This window comes from Carassius carassius, chromosome 12 (genome assembly GCF_963082965.1).
Source record: "Carassius carassius chromosome 12, fCarCar2.1, whole genome shotgun sequence".
Classification (NCBI taxonomy): Eukaryota; Metazoa; Chordata; class Actinopteri; order Cypriniformes; family Cyprinidae; genus Carassius; species Carassius carassius.
In genome coordinates, this window is record NC_081766.1 from 11,548,738 (window position 1) to 11,569,333 (window position 20,596).

A 20,596-nucleotide genomic window follows, 5' to 3' on the forward strand; every position below is an offset into this window, starting at 1 on the left:
CTTACAAATTTAAATGGTCTATTTTAAAATGGCTCTTGCGATTTCCCAGGCTATCAACCTAACAGCTTATGTGTACAAACAGTCAAACAAAATTCCTAATGCATATTAACTGTCACTTTTTATTTATTTATTTTTAATTAATTATAACCATTAGGCCTGTTTGTTTTGGGTGTACATTTAGAATGCTTGGGGTCTCCCTTGACTTTAAATTAAAGGGATAGTTCACCCAAAAATCTAAATTATGTCATTAATAACTCACCCTCATGTCATTCCAAAACTGTGAGACCTCCGTTTATCTTCAGAACACAGTTTAAGATATTTTAGATTTAGTCCAAGAGCTCTCAGTCCCTCCATTGAAACTGTACGGTCTGTCCATGTCCAGAAAGGTAAGAAAAACATCATCAAAGTAGTCCATGTGACATCAGAGGGTCAGTTAGAATTTTTTGAAGCATCGAAAATAAATTTTGGTCCAAAAATAGCAAAAACTACGACTTTATTCAACATTGTCTTCTCTTCCGTGTCTGTTGTGAGAGAGTTCAAAACAAAGCAGTTTGTGATATCTGGTTCACGAACAAATCATTCGATTTAACCAGATCTTTTTGAACCAGTTCACCAAATCGAACTGAATCATTTTAAACGGTTCGCGTCTCCAATACGCATTAATCCACAAATGACTTAAGCTGTTAACTTTTTTAATGTGGCTGACACTCCCTCTGATCCCTCCCTTATTCAATTATATATATATATATATATATATATATATATACATATATATATTGTGGGGCGGGGCCGAGAGCCGTGGGAACGGGGCGAGGCCGGTGGAGCGATTGGAGATGAGCGACACCTGCTCGACCCACCGGTCTCGAGTCCCACGGAGGAGATGGAAGGATATAAAACGGGAGCTGTGACGGAGGAGAGAGGACCAGGCCTGGATTTTATTTTGTGTTTTGATTTTGTTTGTGTGCGGCAGTCGGCCGTGAGGGGCAGCCGCGCTGTTTTGTGTTTATTTTGATTATTAAAGTATTGTTTGATTGTCCGCCAGTTCCTGCCTCCTTCTTCCCGATGAATATGAAGTTTGTACTCCGTTACATATATATATATATATATGTATATATATATATATATATATATAATATAAATTCAATTTACACATTTAGCAGACGCTTTTATCCCAAGCGACTTACAGTGCATTCAGGCTAACATTTTTTACCTAACATCTGTTCCCTGGGAATCAAACCCACAACCTTGGGCTGCTAACGCAATGCTCTACCACTGAGCCACAGGAACACTATATATACAAACTGTCACATTTTTCATGTTATCACCATGAATGAAACTGAAAAAATGTAGATCTTCTTTAAAGTTTATATTCTATTTTATGCAAATTACATTATTACTATTGGGGCAAACATTACAAAACTTTACAAAACTGCTCGACTGTTTAGTTAAAAAAAAACAATAAATCGAGTGATAGCGTATATATATATATATATATATATATATATATATATATATATATATATATACAGTACAGACCAAAAGTTTATATTCCTTATATATAAGGAAATATTACTATTTTTAATGTTTTTGAAAGAAGTTTCTTCTGCTCATTAAGCCTGCATTTATTTGATCAAAAATACAGAAAAAAATGTAATATTGTGATATATTATTACAATTTAAAATAATTGTTTTTAAATTTATTATACTTTAAGTTATCATTTATTTCTGTGATGTTAAGCTGAAATTTTAGGATCATTATCACATGATCCTTTAGAAATTATTCTAATATAATGATTCATTATCAAAGTTGCAAACAGTTCTGCTGCTTAATCTTTTTTCAGAACATGTGATACTTTTTTAGGATACTTTGATGAATAAAAAAAAAAAAAAAAGAAGCTATGTTTTTAAAATATAAATATTTTGTAATAACAATATACACTACTGGTCAGTAATTTGGGGTCAGTTTTTTCTTTCTTTTTTTAAAAATAAAATCAATACTTTTATTCAGCAAGGATGTGTTAAATTGATAAAAAGTGATAGTAAAGAAAATATATTATTAGAATATATATTATTAGAATTTTTATTTTTATTTTGAATAAATGCAGTTCTTTTAAACCTTTTATTCATCAAATATATTAGACAGCAGAACTGTTTCCAACACTCATAATAAATCAGAATATTAGAATGATTTCTAAATGATAATGTGATAGACTGGATGTTACATGTGACACTAAAGGCTGGAGTAATGATGCTGAAAATTCAGCTTTGCATCACAGGAATAAATTATTTTTTTTAAAGTATATTCAAATAGAAAACTATTATTTTAAGTTGTAATAATATTTCACAATATTACTGTTTTTTTCTGTATTTTTGATCAAATAAATGCAGGCTTGATGAGCAGAAGAAACTTCTTTCAAAAACATTTAAAAATAGTAATGTTTCCAAACTTTTGGTCTGTACTGTATATATATATATATTTATATATATATATATATATATATATATATATATATATATATATATATATTTACAATATTTTTCCTCAAAGTGAAATTAATAAGGCATTTACAGAAGAGCCGGAAGTCATTAGTGAGATTAACTAGTGTCAGTATACATGTTCTGTCTTTGTATACAGTTTGCATTACTGAAAGATTGAATAGGGATTGGATAGCAGTGTGAGAGATTAACCAGGTGAAGTTTTCATTTTACACAGCAGGGGGAGTTAGTATATCTTTAGAAACACTACAGCCAGATATTCAAAGGAGTGAGTGAAGTGAGTGAAGTGAAGTGAAGTGACATTCAGCCAAGTATGGTGACCCATACTCAGAATTTGTGCTCTGCATTTAACCCATCCGAAATGCACACACACAGAGCAGTGAACACACACACACACACTGTGAACACACACCCGGAGCAGTGGGCAGCCATTTATGCTGCGGCGCCCGGGGAGCAGTTGGGGGTTCGATGCCTTGCTCAAGGGCACCTAAGTCGTGGTATTGAAGGTGGAGAGAGAACTGTACATGCACTCCCCCCACCCACAATTCCTGCCGGCCCGGGACTCGAACTCACAACCTTTCGATTGGGAGTCCGACTCTCTAACCATTAGGCCACGACTTCCCTTTCCACGAAAGGAGGACACAGGTATCACTATGCATCTGTTTGACAGTCAAATATTATTTTAAAATGCTCAGTTAAGCAATAAATTAAAGTCAATTAAACAGAAACTTACCACATAACTGAACTGAAATGTTACACTTTTCAAATTCTGAGGGTATATAAAACGAGTATGGGTGTATTTTGGTTTGGGCATAACATTACAGATTGTTTTAAATGAATTGTATTATTTAATTTAATTTTTTTTTTTTTTTTAGTAACTGACTAATAAACTTTATCCATGTATATTTGAACTTTTTAAAGGGGTCATACGATGCTGCTTAAAGGAACATTATTTGGTGTAATAAAATGTGTTTATGCGGTTTAAGGTTAAAAAATATATATATTATTTTTCACATAGCCTACTGTACATAATTGTTTCTCTTCTATGCCCCGCCTTCTGAAACGTGTCGATTTTTACAAGGCTCATCGGTCTGAAAAGCGAGGTGTGCTCTGATTGGCCAGCTATCAAGTGTGTTGTGATTGGTAGAATACCTCAAGCGTGTGACGTAAATGTTATGCCCCTTAACATATTGTGATGCCCTATCCAGCCGGAGCAACGAGACATAAACATGAAACCCATTATAAACGTGATATAAACATAATTTCTAGTCATGTCCTCTTTTAGAAGGCTAAACAACAGCGTCACACACTGCTGCCTTGAGTGAGCGGAGGCCAGGCGCCTAGAGTGAGCGGAGGCCAGCTTGAGTGAGCAGAGGCGGAGGGATTCTACGCACGAGCATCCATTGGGCTTGCGGCAACCACATGTGACGACCCGGGCTGGACTCCGCTTCGTCATGCCTGGAGCTGATCCAAATATCGTCCTCTTTTGGAAGGCTAAACAAAGTAGTTTCGCTTTCACAACCAAACACACATCATCTATACTATATACTACTCTCATTGTACTCTACTATTAGTTTTTTTTTTTTTTGTTTTTTTTTGGACAAATGCTATTCTTCACATGCAAGTTAATTACAGCATTGCTTTCTCTGCAGTGTGCGTGTGTTATATATATTGTGACGAGTCAGCTACCTCCTTCCTGATCATCGGCACCCCCTCCTTAATCTCCGCCCTTCACCAGGCTCCCGACAGGAGTGGGTGTGTGAGAGAGGAGGGGCGCTGGACGAGTCAGGGTTGGGGGCGTGTGATGGGGCACACCTGATGTAAATGGAGCCTCATCACCGCCGCTGTTTAAAAGCCCAACGCGCCTCGAGAGACTGGTCTCTTGCCTGTGCATGCACACTGGTGTTCTCGTGGGTCCAGGAAGGGTGCGTTGAGGGACTCCCGCGCCGCCAGAGACGTGAGCTGCCGGACCCGCGGTCTGGACGAGAACCGCACCTGTTTACACATGAAATGCTGCCTCCACCCGCCCGCCGGCCGCAGTGCCCCAGCCTCCTCGTCACCGAGGGCAGCCCCCTGCATCCACCCTCGCTCACGCGCCGCATCTGCAGCATCCTCCAAGTGGTACCGTGGAGCTGGGCGCAGGCAGGCTGCCCCTCCCGTCCTGGCCCCCCTCAAACTTGGCGGTGAGCAGAAGAGCAAGAGGCCCCGGGACGGGTGACCCAGAGAGAGGTAGCTGCTTTCTGGGGGATGGTGAAGGCACCTCTCCATTGGCTAACGTTCAAAATGTTGACACAGAAATGCATTTCCGTCCCCAAGATTGGTTTGCAGCGATCGACCTGAAGGACGTGTACTTTCATGTGTCCATCCTTCCGCGCCACAGACCTTTTCTGTGGTTTGCGTTCGAAGGACTGGCATATCAGTACAAGGTCCTGCCCTGCGGGCTGTCCCGGTCTCCCCATGTCTTTACAAAAGTCACGGAGGCAGCTCTTGTTCCTCTCAGAGAGCAGGGTGTTCGCATTCTCGACTACTTAGACGATTGGAGGATACTAGCACAGTCTCGAGATCAGTTGTGCGAGCACAGGGATGTGGTGCTCTGGCACCTGAGCCTGTTGGGCCTTCAGGTCAGCTCGGAAAAGAGCAAACTCCCATGGCAGAGGATCTCTTTTCTCGATATGGAATTGGATTCGGTCGAACAGACAGCACACCTCACAGAGGAACGTGCGCGGTCGGTGCTAGCCTGCTTGAATACGTTCAAGAGCAGGACAGCGGTCCCACTGAAACTCTTTCAGAGGCTCCTGGGGCTTATGGTGGATGATTACACTGCTTACACTTACACCGGTGCACTTACACCACTCGGCCTATTACATACAGACACTGTGCAAAGTCCGGGAGGACTAGGAGCAAGTCTTGCTAGTAGCGCCGTATTGGCCCACGTGGACCTGGTCCCCCGAACTAGTGCTCCTTGCGACAGCCCCTCCTTGGCCAATTCCTCTGACGAAAGATCTACTGACTCAGAGATGGGGCACCTTTTGGCACCCGCGTCCAGACCTTTGGAAACTCCATATCTGGTCCCTGGACAGGACGCAGAGGTTCTATGTGACCTACCCCAAGAAGTAGTGAACACCATCACTTCGGCGAGAGCACCGTCTACGAGACACGCTTATGCCTTGAAGTGGAACCTGTTCGTTGAGTGGTGTTCTTCTCGCCGAGAAGAACCCCGAAGATGCCCGATTGCGGTCGTGCTATCCTTTCTGCAGCAATGGTTGGAGCGAAGGCTGTCTCCCTCCACCCTTTAAAGTCCAGGTTGCCGCTATTGCTGCGTACCATGACCCCGTGAATGGGAAGTCTCTGGGTAAGCATGACCTCATCGTCAGGTTCCTTAGAGGGGCCAGGAGGTTAAATCCTTCCCGGCCCCCCTGTATACCCTCTTGGGACCTGTCTCTAGTGCTTAAATCACTACAGCAGGGCCCATTCGAGCCTTTGCATTCAGTTGAGCTAAAGTTTCTTTCATTGAAAACTCTGCTCCTGCTTGCACTGGCCTCCATCAAGAGGGTAGGGGACCTGCATGCATTTTCGGTCGACGATTCGTGCCTAGAGTTCAGGCCGGCTGACTCCCAGGTAATCCTGAGTCCACGGCCTGGCTACGTGCCCAAGGTTCCCACTACACCCTTCAAAGACCAAGTGGTGAATCTGCAAGCGCTGCCCCTGGAGAAGGCAGACCCAGCCCTGGCTTTGCTTTGTCCTGTCCGAGCATTAAGGTGCTACGTAGACCGGACACAAAGCTTCAGGACCTCAGACCAGCTCTATGTCTGTTACGGAGGCCTGCAGAAGGGGAGTGCCATCTCTAAGCAGAGGATGGCCCACTGGATTGTGGATGCCATAACCCTGGCTTATCAGGCTCAGGATGTGCCCTGCCTGTTCAGGTTGCGAGCTCACTCAACTAGAAGTGTTGCATCCTCCTGGGCACTGGCTCGTGGCGCCTCGCTGACAGATATTTGTAGAGCTGTGGGCTGGGCGACCCCTAACACGTTCGCTAGGTTCTATAGCCTTCGTGTAGAGCCGTTATCCTCCTGTGTTCTCACCTCAAACGGGTAGTGGCACTGAGAGGCCCCGGTTAGTGTTGGCTTGCTTAAACCGCTCCAGAGTGTACGTACTATTGACCCTGTTGAGATCCTCCATCACCCTAAGCAGCTGGACGCAGAGGAATGTCCGGCGCCAGATCTTCATGATGAATCCGTGAGAACCATGGAAGGGTGGGTTCCATATTGAGACCTAAGCGGTACTCATATGTGTATAGTCCACGGTATAGCCTTAGATCCCGTGTTTCCCCGGCAGACTTCTGCCTTCCCAAGAGGATTTTAATCACCTCAAATCTTTCCGTATACTCCTAAACGGATGCTATATGTGTATTTGCCTCCGAGACCTCCTTCGGGAAGGATGGGGCTTCCGCAGCATCCCGGCTCCAAGCGGACCGGGTACGTTTTCCCAGTGTTATCCAGTCTCACCCATTGAGGTAGTGCTTTGACAACGGTGAGTGGAGCTACTTGTTCTGAGCCTCTGCCTACACCTAATAGGGGCGCAGGTGACTCGCACAGGGCACTGGAAGGGGCAGCACCCATGGCGCTTTGATAGGGATCCCATATTCGTCGGTCACCGACGTGGCGTCGGATTGATTGACTGCAACGGATTGATAGTGAATGTTTTTTTTTTTTTTTTACTCTGTTGATGGGGGTTGCCTTTGGACTTTGGACCAGACCTTTTTTTCAGCACATATGATTGGAGTTTCCCATTGTGTTTTAGGTCATTTAGAATTTGGTATGGGTAAGGCAGCCTCAATTGTAGGATAATCTCTTAGAGGTCCTTTGCAGAGAGGGGTGAGGCCCGTGAGCGACCAATCACTTTTTTTTTTTACACCATTGTAGCTGTATCTCATGGCACTTTGATACAAAAAAGCTGAATGTTTTGCAGGCAGATCCTTGGGCTAGTTGAGGAGTTCTTACCTCCCACTGTTCTACCCCTGAAGGGGCCCGTGCCATAACTGCTATAATTACCTGAAGTCTGGACTGTTTGCAAATTGAGCCTAAAAAAACAACAAAACAAACAAAACAAAAAAAATGGTGAGGCCAAAACTGGTATGTTTAGGAAAGTAAACAGCGGCTTGTCTAACTTTTTGTCCATTGCAGTGTGAGTTGTTGTATGTGGTTGCTGAGTTGTTTTGCGGTCACAGATCTTCTCATTTTTGTAAGTCACATCAGTCTATATGCACCTGCAGTGTGGAATGCCATTCAGGTCTATTATTCATTCACATTAGTTTTAGTATCACATAAGTAATTTAAGTTGACTTTCAGTATGAATTTACTTGATGATAAAACTTATACTAAGAAAGAGCAACAAAAACAAACAACTCTCTTGGATTTTATGATTTTATTAGTATGAGAACTCTCAAATGATGCACTGCAAGGAAAAAATCACCGGAAAGATGCAAACTTCCACACAGGAAAAACTGAGGCACAGCAGAGAACAAGCAGAAATAGATTGTAATATATTATAATATTATATCATGTGTTAGATTATGCAGTTGTCTCCCTTTATATATTTGTTTAATAGTCTAACTTGAATGGCGATTTTTTTTTCTTTCTTTTGCTATTAATGCTTTAGAAAAAGGTTTTATTTTATTTGTTTATTTTTTTTTACACATTTAAGAAGGTTGACAGTGATCCTATTATTGTATCATAATTAATCAAATAGCTACTTTGTTATATAGTGGCTATATACAAATTACAGATATTTGTATATCTGTAATCACACACACACCTTTTTTTGTATTTTAATTTAAAGCCTTGCATAAAGTTTGATATCAAGGGTTCATCATGTAATTCAACATTTCCTACATGCAGGTATAGAAAAAGGATAAGCAATAATATTAATTTATTATTACCTAAATAAGTTTTACTTAAATTATTGTTCTGTTGGGAAAAATCAGATCCACCTGACTAACTGCTTTTCATTCCTGCAGCATTTTTTTGTCATTTCTGTTAACCTCTCCTTAAGAGAGTGTTCTGGAATTTCTCATGGGTCCATCCTTGTTTCTTCATTGTTTACACATCTCTCACTTGTCTTTTCACATAAGCAGTGTGTCAGCCATGCTTCACATGTCAGGCAGATGTGCTGTCTCTTGCATTACAGTACCAAAGTAGGTGTAGCAGCTAGATGTCAATGGCACTGAGGGGGGCTTGGGGGGTTGTGAGAGTACATCCATGCATGCAAAAGCTGGGTTGGACCTGGGTGAAGTTTTCTTTCCTAATGGTTGGGTAAAGGGCTGGGTTTGTGATGTCAGGCTGGAGGAAACAGATAAAACGTTTAGCGCGTTAGTTTGATCTGATGTGGAGATGCGAAGAGCGCGTGCAGCGGGTCTAAGCCTGGGAATATAGACACACACGGAGCGCAAGAGGAGTTTCCGCGCCATCTCAAGGTGATCCAAAAGCCGTCTTCACGTAGACCAGCATGCCAACAAGACAAATCTCCTTTCAGTACCTTCAGTTTCTTGGATATTGATCCATATTTTGAGAAAATAAATTATTTTAAGCGGAATTTCACAGCTCCCTGATATCTGAAACACTCCACTGTTAGAATAAATCTCGACAGACATTTTATTTGACCGTTTTGTTGGTTTATTCGCAGAACAATGCGTGACCGCGAGCATTAGGACGCGACCCATTGCGCACCGGTGAAAGGTGGCAATCTCAAATAACCTTTATCCAGCGTTACACCTCTCCAAAAAACCTTACACTGTACAGACAGCAAACCAAACGCGATATTATTGCTTTCATTCGACCACAATGCGGAAACATTAATGCGCGCGTAATGAATTGCAGGTGAATGACAGTTAGACTTTTACGCAGTCATTGCGCGTTAAAAAGGCAGCTTCAAGGGGATCCCCAAGCCACGAGATGTTCAGTTTGAGCCTGACCACTCAAAAAGCAAGGAGGAAAGATTTAAAGTAGACAGTTGGTTACTCAGAATTTGCGCTATCCAGTTACTTAAATAGTAGCTAAATTAAGAGAAGCACAGACTATCCACCGTAATGCACTGACAATTTCAAGTTCCCTTGTCAGTACAATTTCCTTTTGAAAGACAAGTAAAATAGAAACTCATTAACACACATATTGTAACTTAAACATAAATTATGCTTTCATTGAGAAAGAAAAGGCACTAAAAACTATTTAAGCGAATTAACTATTAGCTCCCTTCCCAAGTGCAATTCAAAACAAACAAACAAATAGATGTCCACTCTTTAAAAAGCTACAGCTTCACCTCAATAAAATTATGTTTTTTAGACTACTGGCTATTATTCTTGCAGTATTTCACTCATGGCCGCTGAACAGGGCTCAGCCAGATCATCTCCAGAAGTATAAGCGGACACTGGCACAGAGAGCGGACCGAGCGTTTGCTGGAGAGCAGTGCGGCTCAATCAGCCGCAAGCGGCCGCCGCACTCCGCGGCGCAGCAGTACCCTCTAGCGGGCGTCGCCGGAAGGTACACTCGCGTGATAGACTTGCACTTGAGGAAAACTAAAACGGCGAGGTCGTGTTCAGATGAGTGCAGCTCTAGTGGCACAAATGCGGTTGAATTAACTAACTGGGATATTAATGAGAAGAAGAATTATGAGGAACCAGAAGAAGAGACTTTCATATGGAAGAAAGCAGATAAACAGCGACAGGGGGCAAGTGATCCTGGCTCTACTAAGTCACACAAACCTCTTCAATCCATTTCAAAAGGACACCCTTTACAGGCAGAACTGGGTGGTGATTTGACAGACAGCTCATTCTCACTAAAAAGGGTTGCAAGGAGCCTTCCAGAGTCCAACAAAGAAGAAGAAGTCCCAAAAGATATCCACCACACTGTCTTCCCTACAGAAAATGAAGAGTTCTCCGGGCAGCAAGAGGGGCTGCAGAGCACTGCTGGGGATCCGTGGAGGGCAGATGTACACAATGTGCCTGCAAAGTGGATGACAGCTGTGTATTTCAGCGGTCGGGCAGATCACCTAAAGGTGAACCCTTCGTTTGGCCTAGAACTGCCCCGCTCTAGGTTCACTTTAGAGCTGTGGGTCAAGCCAGAAGGAGGACAGAATAATCCTGCCATCATTGCAGGTAGGTGTCTGCAATCCTATATGATTCTCATCAAATCATGTTTTTTTTTTTTGTACTGGAGGGTTGCAGGTTCTTCAAACCGTTTTCTAGTAATCAGAATTGTCATTGGCTATTATTTTAAGCAGCAGTTATAACTTGAAGGATACATAATTCACAATTAGCAACTGTCTAATCAGAATAAATATTGCTGAAAGGCATACAAGCCATACAGACCAAAATGATTATGGAAATTCAGATTCATTCCTCAAACCCCCCTCAGTTCATCACGTACATCAAATGGTGTGCGGCAGTCTCTGTGTTGTGTCACGGCTTTGACACATTGTTGTTTCATTTAAGAGGCCTTTGTTTTAGGATATCAGCTGACAAGCAGATGAGAGGAGAATGGGAAATCAGCTGCTTACGAGGTGCAAACGATGAGTAGTGCTAAGGGAGGTGTGTTAGAGGAACAAGTGGCCACCACCTGCTCAATGTGTCCTGTCAGCTCACTTGTTTGTGCATATGGCGCACTGCGTTTCCAAGGTTTGATTCATAGGCTGCATGTTCTGGACACTGTACCCAGATTGACAGCTAGCTGTCATCCAGCTCAATTGTTTGATATAAAACATTTTCAAAACATAAACTAGGTGTTTTTTCACATGCAAAGCTTATTTGTGAAAAGTTGTCTGTAAATGCTTTGCGATTTATGTAATGTTATTAAGAAAAAAAAGTATATATATATATATATATATATATATATATATATATATATATATATATATATATATATATTGTGTAAAATGTCTAAAATAAGGAAAAAAAAAATTTGTTTGTTTATTAAAAACCTATCACTGAAATTAATAAAATTATAAATTTTTATAGAGGACCTTATTGTTTCTTTCTGATGCACATTATGATTACAAAAACTGCTGCTGCTGTGGAGGGTCAATGTGGAAATGATTATATCTGGAAGTGCTTCTGAGACTAGTTCCCAGTAAGAAGAACAAAGCCCAGAGTTCTCTTGCCGTAACCTGCACGAGGCTTTTCCTACATGCTTTTGGCGAAAGGGGGTGCAAATATTGTTCATATGTTTCTAACACTTATGAGTCATCTATCAGACCTCAAAGAGAGCATTAGATATTCCATTTTAATCAAATCATCCACCACTCGGAGAAAATCAGTACCCCAATGACTTCATAAACCTCTTAAACAAATGAGGGTTTCTACCATCTTGCTATTGTTAGGATTATAATATTTCCCTTTGACATATTTGTCATCATCACTAAAATCATGTGAACATTCATTCCAGCTCCTTTTGAGGTCAGTAGCTTTCTTTTAACAATCAGTGGACAAATCTTTTGTTATAAAGCCAGTTTTTAAAAAATCCCCCAGTCTGCCAAATGAGCGTTCAAAGGCTTTACTGGAAGTGGTCTTTTCAGTGCTAACTTTTCTTTCTCTATTAAGTGATACTATGCAAAAACATTCACTTTTTCTCTGTCTCTCATAAACACTTATCATATCGAAGTCATCAATTATACAAGGTTACACAAAAAGTATTTTTTCAGCACACTTTTTTTCCAGCCAAACTCAGCACTCCAGGCCAGTTTGAGGTACTACTATTAGGAGTCTTTCATTTAGTGGGAGACAGACACTATAAAACAGTAAGATAAGAACTCCCACTTTGAAAATGTAGTAGCATCCAAGTAAATAGTACTCTGGAATGGTTTATCTTCGAATTCATGACTTTAGGGTTGATACGCGCAGAAATTAGCAGATGTTGTCACACGCTGGATCGCTGCACACACATCGGCAGGCTTCTTCAATGAATGAAATTTCAGTGTGGTCCACGTCCCTCAGGATATTTTGTTTAAAGCTGCTCATCTCTCGTTCTCCCGTTTGCAGGGAATAATGCACCCAAGTGTGTATGTGCTCACATGTGCCTGTGTTGTTGGGAGGGTGAAGGGGTTCCCTGACCTCTCTCTGTCCTTTGACGGTAACATCTGGCTGCCAGATGAGACTGCTCCTAAGAAAGACGGCTGGGAATATCAGTGGATTTGTTGAATGGAAATAACTTAAAGTCTTATAGTCTTCAGATTATTAAACACCAATTACTCCGTGTTTGATGAAGCTACACTTCTGCTCGTTGACTCCTTCGTTTGTGTTTTTTTTTTTTTTTTCTAGGCGTGTTTGATAACTGCTCGTATCCCTTGAGCGAAAAAGGTTGGTCTGTTGGGATTCGAGCAGCAGACCCTACAGGAAGAAAAGATGGCAGGTTTTTCTTCTCCCTTCGCATGGATCGGGCGCTCAAATCCTCCACTATCATTGCACACCAGCGCTACCATCCCAACAGCTGGACTCATGTGGTAGCCAGTTATGACGGCCACAAGATGGCGCTGTACATAGACAATTCCAAGGTTGGCGAGAGCAGAGAACAGTCAGGTGACCTATACAGTCCCTACATCAAAGCCTGTCGCCTGTTTCTACTTGGTGGGGACCAGTCGGATCACGAACACAGTTTTCGCGGGCATTTGGGAGGTGTCACGTTATGGGGTTATGCGCGAACTCACAAAGAACTTCTTAAAAGTCACCAATCCCAGGCAGAGAGACAAACTCCCATTTTGTCCCAGTGGGCAGATTTCTCAGAGGTTGAGAATCAGTGGGCACCCTACAAAGACCGTCACAATCCAGTCATTGTGGCTCTTCCTGTCCCAGAGCGGCAGCTTATTTCTCCATTACTTCCACCTCCATGTGGCGTGACCGTGTGTGACAATGCTGATGTCGCCCTTAGTTATAACCAGCAATGGCAACTGCGAGTTGAGAAGCACCTACGTTACCGCATCGTGAACATCTGTAAGAATGATGGCAGTGACCCTACAGTCTCTCTGCAGCAGATCCAGCTCCAACACCAGGCCTTGGAAGATGCCTTCCGTCCTTACAACATCACACTGGAGCTCAGCATTCACACCATCTACAACTCTTCCCTCCAGCAACGCTTCATTCTCAGCAACTGCCACATTGCCAAGGTGGGGAACCGCCATTGCGATCCCGAGTGCGACCATCCTCTTACAGGCCACGATGGGGGTGACTGCTTGCGCATGGGGCCCTGCTACAACTGGAAGCGGAGGGATGGAGTCTGCAACCCAGAGTGCAACAGCATTCACTATGATTACGACGATGGTGATTGCTGTGACCCTGAGATCACAGATGTCGCAAAGACCTGCTTTGATCCCGAGTCTTCTCAGAGGTGAGCTTGTGCTTCAATTTGGTTACACTTTGGCAACTAACTTGAACCCAGGCATAATTTTAGTGGGATGTGCAAGAGGGTTCATGTTTTGGTCTTAATTCAAGGATTGCAACATTTTTTTTTAGCAAAGACTGACTGCTTGCTAGCTTCTATAGAATTTGATGCAGAATTTGAAGTCAGCAACCATATCATTATATCAACTACATTTGCCTTAAAAGCCAAGACAACATTTTTGAAAGCATTCCCTATCCTAGCTGTTTTTTGGGTTCAAGAAGTTGACAGAAGTTATGTGCTTGTTAAATGTTCTCACAGCAGCATCAGGAAAAAGGAAATCAAAGTGTCTTATTGTGAAATAGTGTTCACATTTTTCATTTTTTTATTTTCAAGATTGTCAGAGCATTCTGTATTTCTCAACATGCAAAGCATACAAATCGACCTTCTGGAATAACTTTAAAAAGCATGCAAAACTTGGATGCAGAACTGAGCCAAAGTATACACGTAATGTGGCTAAACAACAAAACCAGAGATCTTGGCACTATTCATTGTAAAAGGCAGGACAGTTTTGTTCCCGTACAGACTGTTTGATGACTTGCCGCAGCGTCTTTCATTTATCTGATGCTATGTAAAAGAGTAGACATTCACAAAACCAAACTATAGTGTAACATCCTGTTGATGTGATCACACCAAGTCTTTTATTTCACTCCTTTCATCTGCGAGATGAACTTGTTATATGTCAAATTTCCAGTTGCTGTTTGGGAAGTCTTGTTCCAAGCTTAGTGTGCAACAAGACTCTGTGTCTCAGTCACCAGCTGTTGTCATTTTATGGTTGCTTGAAAACAAGCTTTCTTCAAGAGCTGCCTATCTGTTGCTGAAGGGCTCCTATAGAGATTAATAGGGTCCCAGTTAAACCATTGGATGGTGGTCTTAGAAACTCTTCTCAACTCAACTACTTTTGGTTGTTTTGCACTGAGAAACAGCAAGCTCATAGCCAAAATCCACAACCAGAACATTTCCGTTGGTGGATAATAAATCAGTTAAATGCCATTTCAATGCTTTTTCTACCAAGGGGTTAAGATTTGAATGATAAGCATGGCCCTGTCGCCCAGATGGCAGATGATGTAACTACACACTCTGCAGATAATTTGCAACAAATTAGATTTTAAAATATAGTGAAATGGAAAACAGTTGTTTAAAATCTTAATATTGTTTCACAATATTATGTTTTTTTTACTATATTGTTGGTCTGATAAATGCAGTCTTGGTGAGCATAAGAGACTCATCTCAAAAGCATTGAAATCATACCAACCCCAAACTTTTGAACCATAGTTTATACATCATTAATATTTCATTGTTTGAAAGGCTCTTATAAGTGTCTGTGCATTTATTTGCAATCAAGTCAACGATATCGCTGTAGATGAAGTGACCCCAAACTAAGCAAGCCAGAGGCAACAGCGGCAAGGAACCGAAACTCCATCGGTGACAGAATGGAGAAAAAAACCTTGGGAGAAACCAGGCTCAGTTGGGGGGCCAGTTCTCCTCTGACCAGACGAAACCAGTAGTTCAATTCCAGGCTGCAGCAAAGTCAGATTGTGCAAAAGAATCATCTGTTTCCTGTGGTCTTGTCCTGGTGGTCCTCTGAGACAAGGTCTTTACAGGGGATCTATATCTGGGGCTCTAGTTGTCCTGGTCTCCGCTGTCTTTCAGGGATGTAGAGGTCCTTTCTAGGTGCTGATCCACCATCTGGTCTGGATACGTACTGGATCCGGGTGACTGCAGTGACCCTCTGATCTGGATACAGACTGGATCTGGTGGCTACGGTGACCTCGGAATAAGAGAGAAATATTAGCATAGATGCCATTCTTCTAATGATGTAAGCAAGTACATTATGTTATGGGAATTGTTTCCGGTTCCGGTTTACCTAATTAATGCAGCCTAAAAATCCTTTAACGGATTTGGATATTAAAAGCATATTAGTATTTTATGTGTAAGCCAGGTTAAAGAGATGGGTCTTTAATCTAGATTTAAACTGCAAGAGTGTGTCTGCCTCCCGAACAATGTTAGGTAGGTTATTACAGAGTTTAGGCGCCAAATAGGAAAAGGTCCTCCTGCCCGCAGTTGATTTTGATAATATAGGTATTATCAAATTGCCTGAGTTTTGAGAACGTAGCGGACGTAGAGGATTATAATGTAAAAGGAGCTCATTCAAATACTGAGGTGCTAACCCATTCAGGGCTTTATAAGTAAAAGGCAATATTTTAAAATCTATACGATGTTTAGTGCAGTGTAGTGTTGACAGGACCGGGCTAATATGGTCATACTTCCTGGTTCTAGTAAGAAAGAACTCTTGCTGCTGCATTTTGGACTAGCTGTAGTTTGTTTACTAAGCATGCAGAACAACCACCCAATAAAGCATTACAATAATCTAACCTTAAGGTCATAAATGCATGGATTAACATTTCTGCATTTGACATTGAGAGCATAGGCTGTAATTTAGATAAATTTTTGAGATGGAAAAATGCAGTTTTACAAATGCTAGAAACGTGGCTTTCTAAGGAAAGATTGCGATCAAATAGCACACCTAGGCTCCTAACTGATGATGAAGGATTGACAGAGCAACCATCAAGTCTTAGACAGTGTTCTAGGTTATTACAAGCGGAGTTTTTAGGTCCAATAATTAACACCTCTGTTTTTTTTCAGAATTTAGCAGTAAGAAATTAATCGTCAGTCAGTTTTTTATATCAACAATGCATTCCATTAGTTTTTCAAATTGGTGTGTTTCACCGGGCCGCGAAGAAATATAGAGCTGAGTATCATCAGCATAACAGTGAAAGCTAACACCATGTTTCCTGATGATATCTCCCAAGGGTAACATATAAAGCGTGTATCGTTAAGGCCGAGGTCCAGAGTTTGCAGAGAATTAATGCAGGGATGACATTTTGATGGCAATTGTATAGCGTGCTTTTATGTGGTGGTCTGGATTTTAATGTTTTGCTGTGTGAGTTATAGTCCAGGTATCTGCTGCTGGGCAGTGAAGCGCAAGTACTTGCCAGTGGCTGTCACTACACAAATTTGTTGTTGAAGCAGAAAAAAACAGCACAAGGGAACCACCAGGTGCTTCTTGGCGAGCTCTAGAAATGGAACGAGAAGAAAGCAAAGACATTTTAGTCCAGATACTTAAGCCAATAGAACTGAACTACCTGATACTCTTCTCTTTAGTAATTAACTTTGATAGATGCTAAGCAATTTATGATGTATTTATTTCTTTATTCATTTTGCTGCAAGATAGTGGATCGGTGGTTTTGAATATAACTCTCTTAATAAATAGTTTTCATTTATTTTCTGTGTTATTTAAAAGGATTTTGTCCACCTGAAAGGTGAAGTTTTGTTCTTAAAATACTTTATTCTATGCCAGGTTAATGCACATGTAAAACCATTTATATTAGATGACTTCATGTAAGTCTGAATACCAAGAAATTTGCTTTTAATACATTTGTTTGGGCTATCCGACGTTTCAGTGGCGTGATTTAAAGATGGAAGTACTGTTTGCATGAATAATGGAAGATGGGGCAAAGCGAAAGGCACAAAGGATTGCTTGGTAAACCTGTTTGGAAGCAATACTTTTATTATTAATGCAGTTCTATTTGTTGGTGCTAATGACGCAAAAATTTGAAAAGTTTGTTGGCACAAGTCTATGGTGGAATGAACATTAAATGAACTAAGAACAAATTTTGTACATTACCATTAAAAGTTTGGGGTTAGTGAATTATTGTTTATATAAATATAGTATATTGTTGTTTTTTTCTGAATTTACTTGTTTCATCTGTAAGTATAAATATATGTTCTTCCTTAAACATGTTCTAAGGTTGGATACTGCCGTGGCACTCAAATTTATCATCAATAATGCTTTATCCATTGTACCATGGCTTATGCCTTGTCTTATACTTTTTTATACTTTATACCATAATACACAATACTGATTGTGACCTTACTGTTTTTTTTCTTTTTTTCTTTTTTTAAGTGGAAAGTGATTGTGACTAAGAACAGTAAATTTAGTTCACCTGTCATATTGTGCAAAGTTTACTGTTTTTCTAAACATCTAAACGTATTTTATTGCCCGTATTCTGCGTATGATTGGCTTTACTTGGCTGTCAGCAATTCACAAATTAAAAAAGTAAAAGTACAAAATATATTTGTATCGCTTAATTTCCAGAACACATTTGAAACAGCACTGTTTAAGACTAAACTTTAAGTCATGTGAATATAAATTGTTAAATCATTTGAATTCTATTGCTGAATTAGCCATATAGGAGAAATTTAGGCAACACTCAAGAAGCACTCAGGAAGATTGGCCCAGCCTTTGCTTGTTAAATAAAAATAAAAATAAAAACGACACAAGAAGTATGATGCTTGGTGTATTCTCGCATGGAACGGGTCCAAGGAACAGTAAGGGGTTCAGCTAATAGGCTCAACACTTCGGCACAATCCAAAGGGCAATAAGAACCGGACCTCTTCAAACCAACAGCTCAAAGATATGAGGTGCAAAGGCTTAAGGAGCTATGAAATCAAAAGAGAAAAATGACATGTGACATATTCCAAAGTAAAAATAAGTTAACATCACACATCAAAGTGCCTCTATGGCGATTTATCACAGCTTGGAGTGGAAAAAAAAAAAAAAAAGTGGGCAGTTGTTTCATGCGCCATAAGCAGTTCAAACAATTATAATTCCTAAACATTGTGACATAAAGTGATTTTTTTAAATGACTGTTGCTATCAAAACTGCTAATAAAAGTCAATATATTCCATTTGCTTACTTCTGATGACATGAACTATAAACCGTTGTTGTTTTAAACGGTTATTTTTAACAAAATTGGAAATTGTCATTCCCTTTTAAAACTCTGAAGCAATCAAAGACACATTTTATAACTTTCATGTTTAACATTCATGTTTATGGCAGTTCAATCAATAATTACTTGTTTTCTATGCAAAGTTTCTTGACTATGTGTCATTATCTATGATACAGGGCTTATATGAGTGTGAAGGAACTGAAGGAGCTGCTTCATCTGAGCAGTTCAGACATGCTCAATGTATTCTTCGCTAATAATTCAGCACGCGAGGAGCTTGCTGGGGTTGCCACCTGGCCATGGGCAAAAGAAGTGCTTACTCATCAAGGTAAGATATCCACTTACATGTAACACTGGACTAGGGTTGTGCCGATAGACGATAGTATCGTGTATCGACGATAGTCAGAGATATCGACATAAGCAGAATTTTCTGTCGATAATCAAGACGATATTAGGCTCATTTTCCTATTAATGTATTAGATTATAATAATAATAACTATTATTTTTATTAGGCTGCTTATTAAAATAAAACTGCCCAGCTATTCCATTTCAGCATCGCATTTCACACACACACGTCACACACACACACACACACACACACACACAGCGTGTGCAAGCGCAGGAGGATTAGAGCCTGTAGTCACTGAAACTGTCCGCCTTGACTCTGATAACTCGTTAAATCCATGAAATGAAAGAGATAGAAAACAAGGAGTTGGTGTCCCACACATTTAATGGCTGCTACACGACAACACGCTCTTCTCATACATGACAGATTAACTCTTTCTTGGCGTTACAAATAAAGTAAAGACAAAATATTAACAAGGCGGCAGAGCGAATTTATCATCCATAGTGGTTCTCGCGTAGACCTTCTATTAGACTATTTTATTATCACTTATAACACTCACTATGTGGTGATGACGTAGAAGGACTACGTGAGAACCACTATGGATGATAAGTATGCTCTGCAGCCTTGTTATTATTTTCATGCACACCGCACTATAATGTGATGCATGCAAAATACAGAGTTTTGGCCGTTACTAAGTCACCATCCACAAACAGACGTACATCGTCTGCAGATATAAGGTGTTTCATTGCACTTTAACAAGTAATCTGAACGGCCTATATATGTGCACTATTTTAAATGAGCCCTCACTGAGTTTAATGCCACAGTTATGTTAGAATGCATCTCATTCTTGTTTCTGTAGCGGTGCGTCGAGCTCGTCATGAGGCGCGCGGTCCGGAGCGCTGTATGACTGATGCATCAGTTCAATTCAACTTTACTCGAAATATATGAACTTACCTGTTTTAAATACTTTATATTTAACTTGTTCGTTTATGCCCAATATTAGTGTTAAAATGTTGGACTTTGAATGAAATCTAATATTGATTTTCACTGTTGACTGATTATGCAGAACATTTAGACCAATTGTCACAGGACGCAAGATATGACAGTTGTGTCCGACTATATATATGAACGTAGCTGTTTTAAATACAGTATTTTTATATTTAACATTAGTTTATCAGTATGTTTTAAAGTATATTTTTTCAACAATTGGTGATTCCATAGGCTCTCTCACGCACCTGCACGGTTTAAAACACAAGAACAAAGAGTCTCTCTCTTGCTCCACCCATGCACGATAAGATCGTGTATCGTCGATCTCACGGGCTGACGATATGACGATTTGAAAAATGACCATATCGCCCAACACTGGACTGGACAAGACTTGAGTCCAGAAATCGAAATCGTCCATGGTTTGGTTTGTTAGCATGGCTCAGTTAACCCTGCTGGTAGATGTTGTAATGACACAGTCTTGCTATATGCACTTTTACAAGTAGTTTGAACTGAAATGTGTGTTGGCAGTGTGTGTACACAACCACCCTATAATGCTA

General features: G+C 40.7%; 1 protein-coding gene across 1 annotated transcript in view; it reads left to right on the forward strand.

Moving 5' to 3' along the window:
• Positions 1-9,775: 9,775 nt before the first annotated feature.
• pappa2 (pappalysin 2) overlaps positions 9,776-20,596 on the forward strand; it is a 72,306-nt gene continuing 61,485 nt past the window's right edge. Inside the window, exons 1-3 of the mRNA XM_059563468.1 lie at positions 9,776-10,645; positions 12,803-13,865; positions 18,886-19,034. Coding sequence (XP_059419451.1) covers positions 9,823-10,645; positions 12,803-13,865; positions 18,886-19,034 — 2,035 coding nt within the window. The 5' untranslated portion in view covers positions 9,776-9,822. The remainder of the gene's footprint in view (positions 10,646-12,802; positions 13,866-18,885; positions 19,035-20,596) is intronic.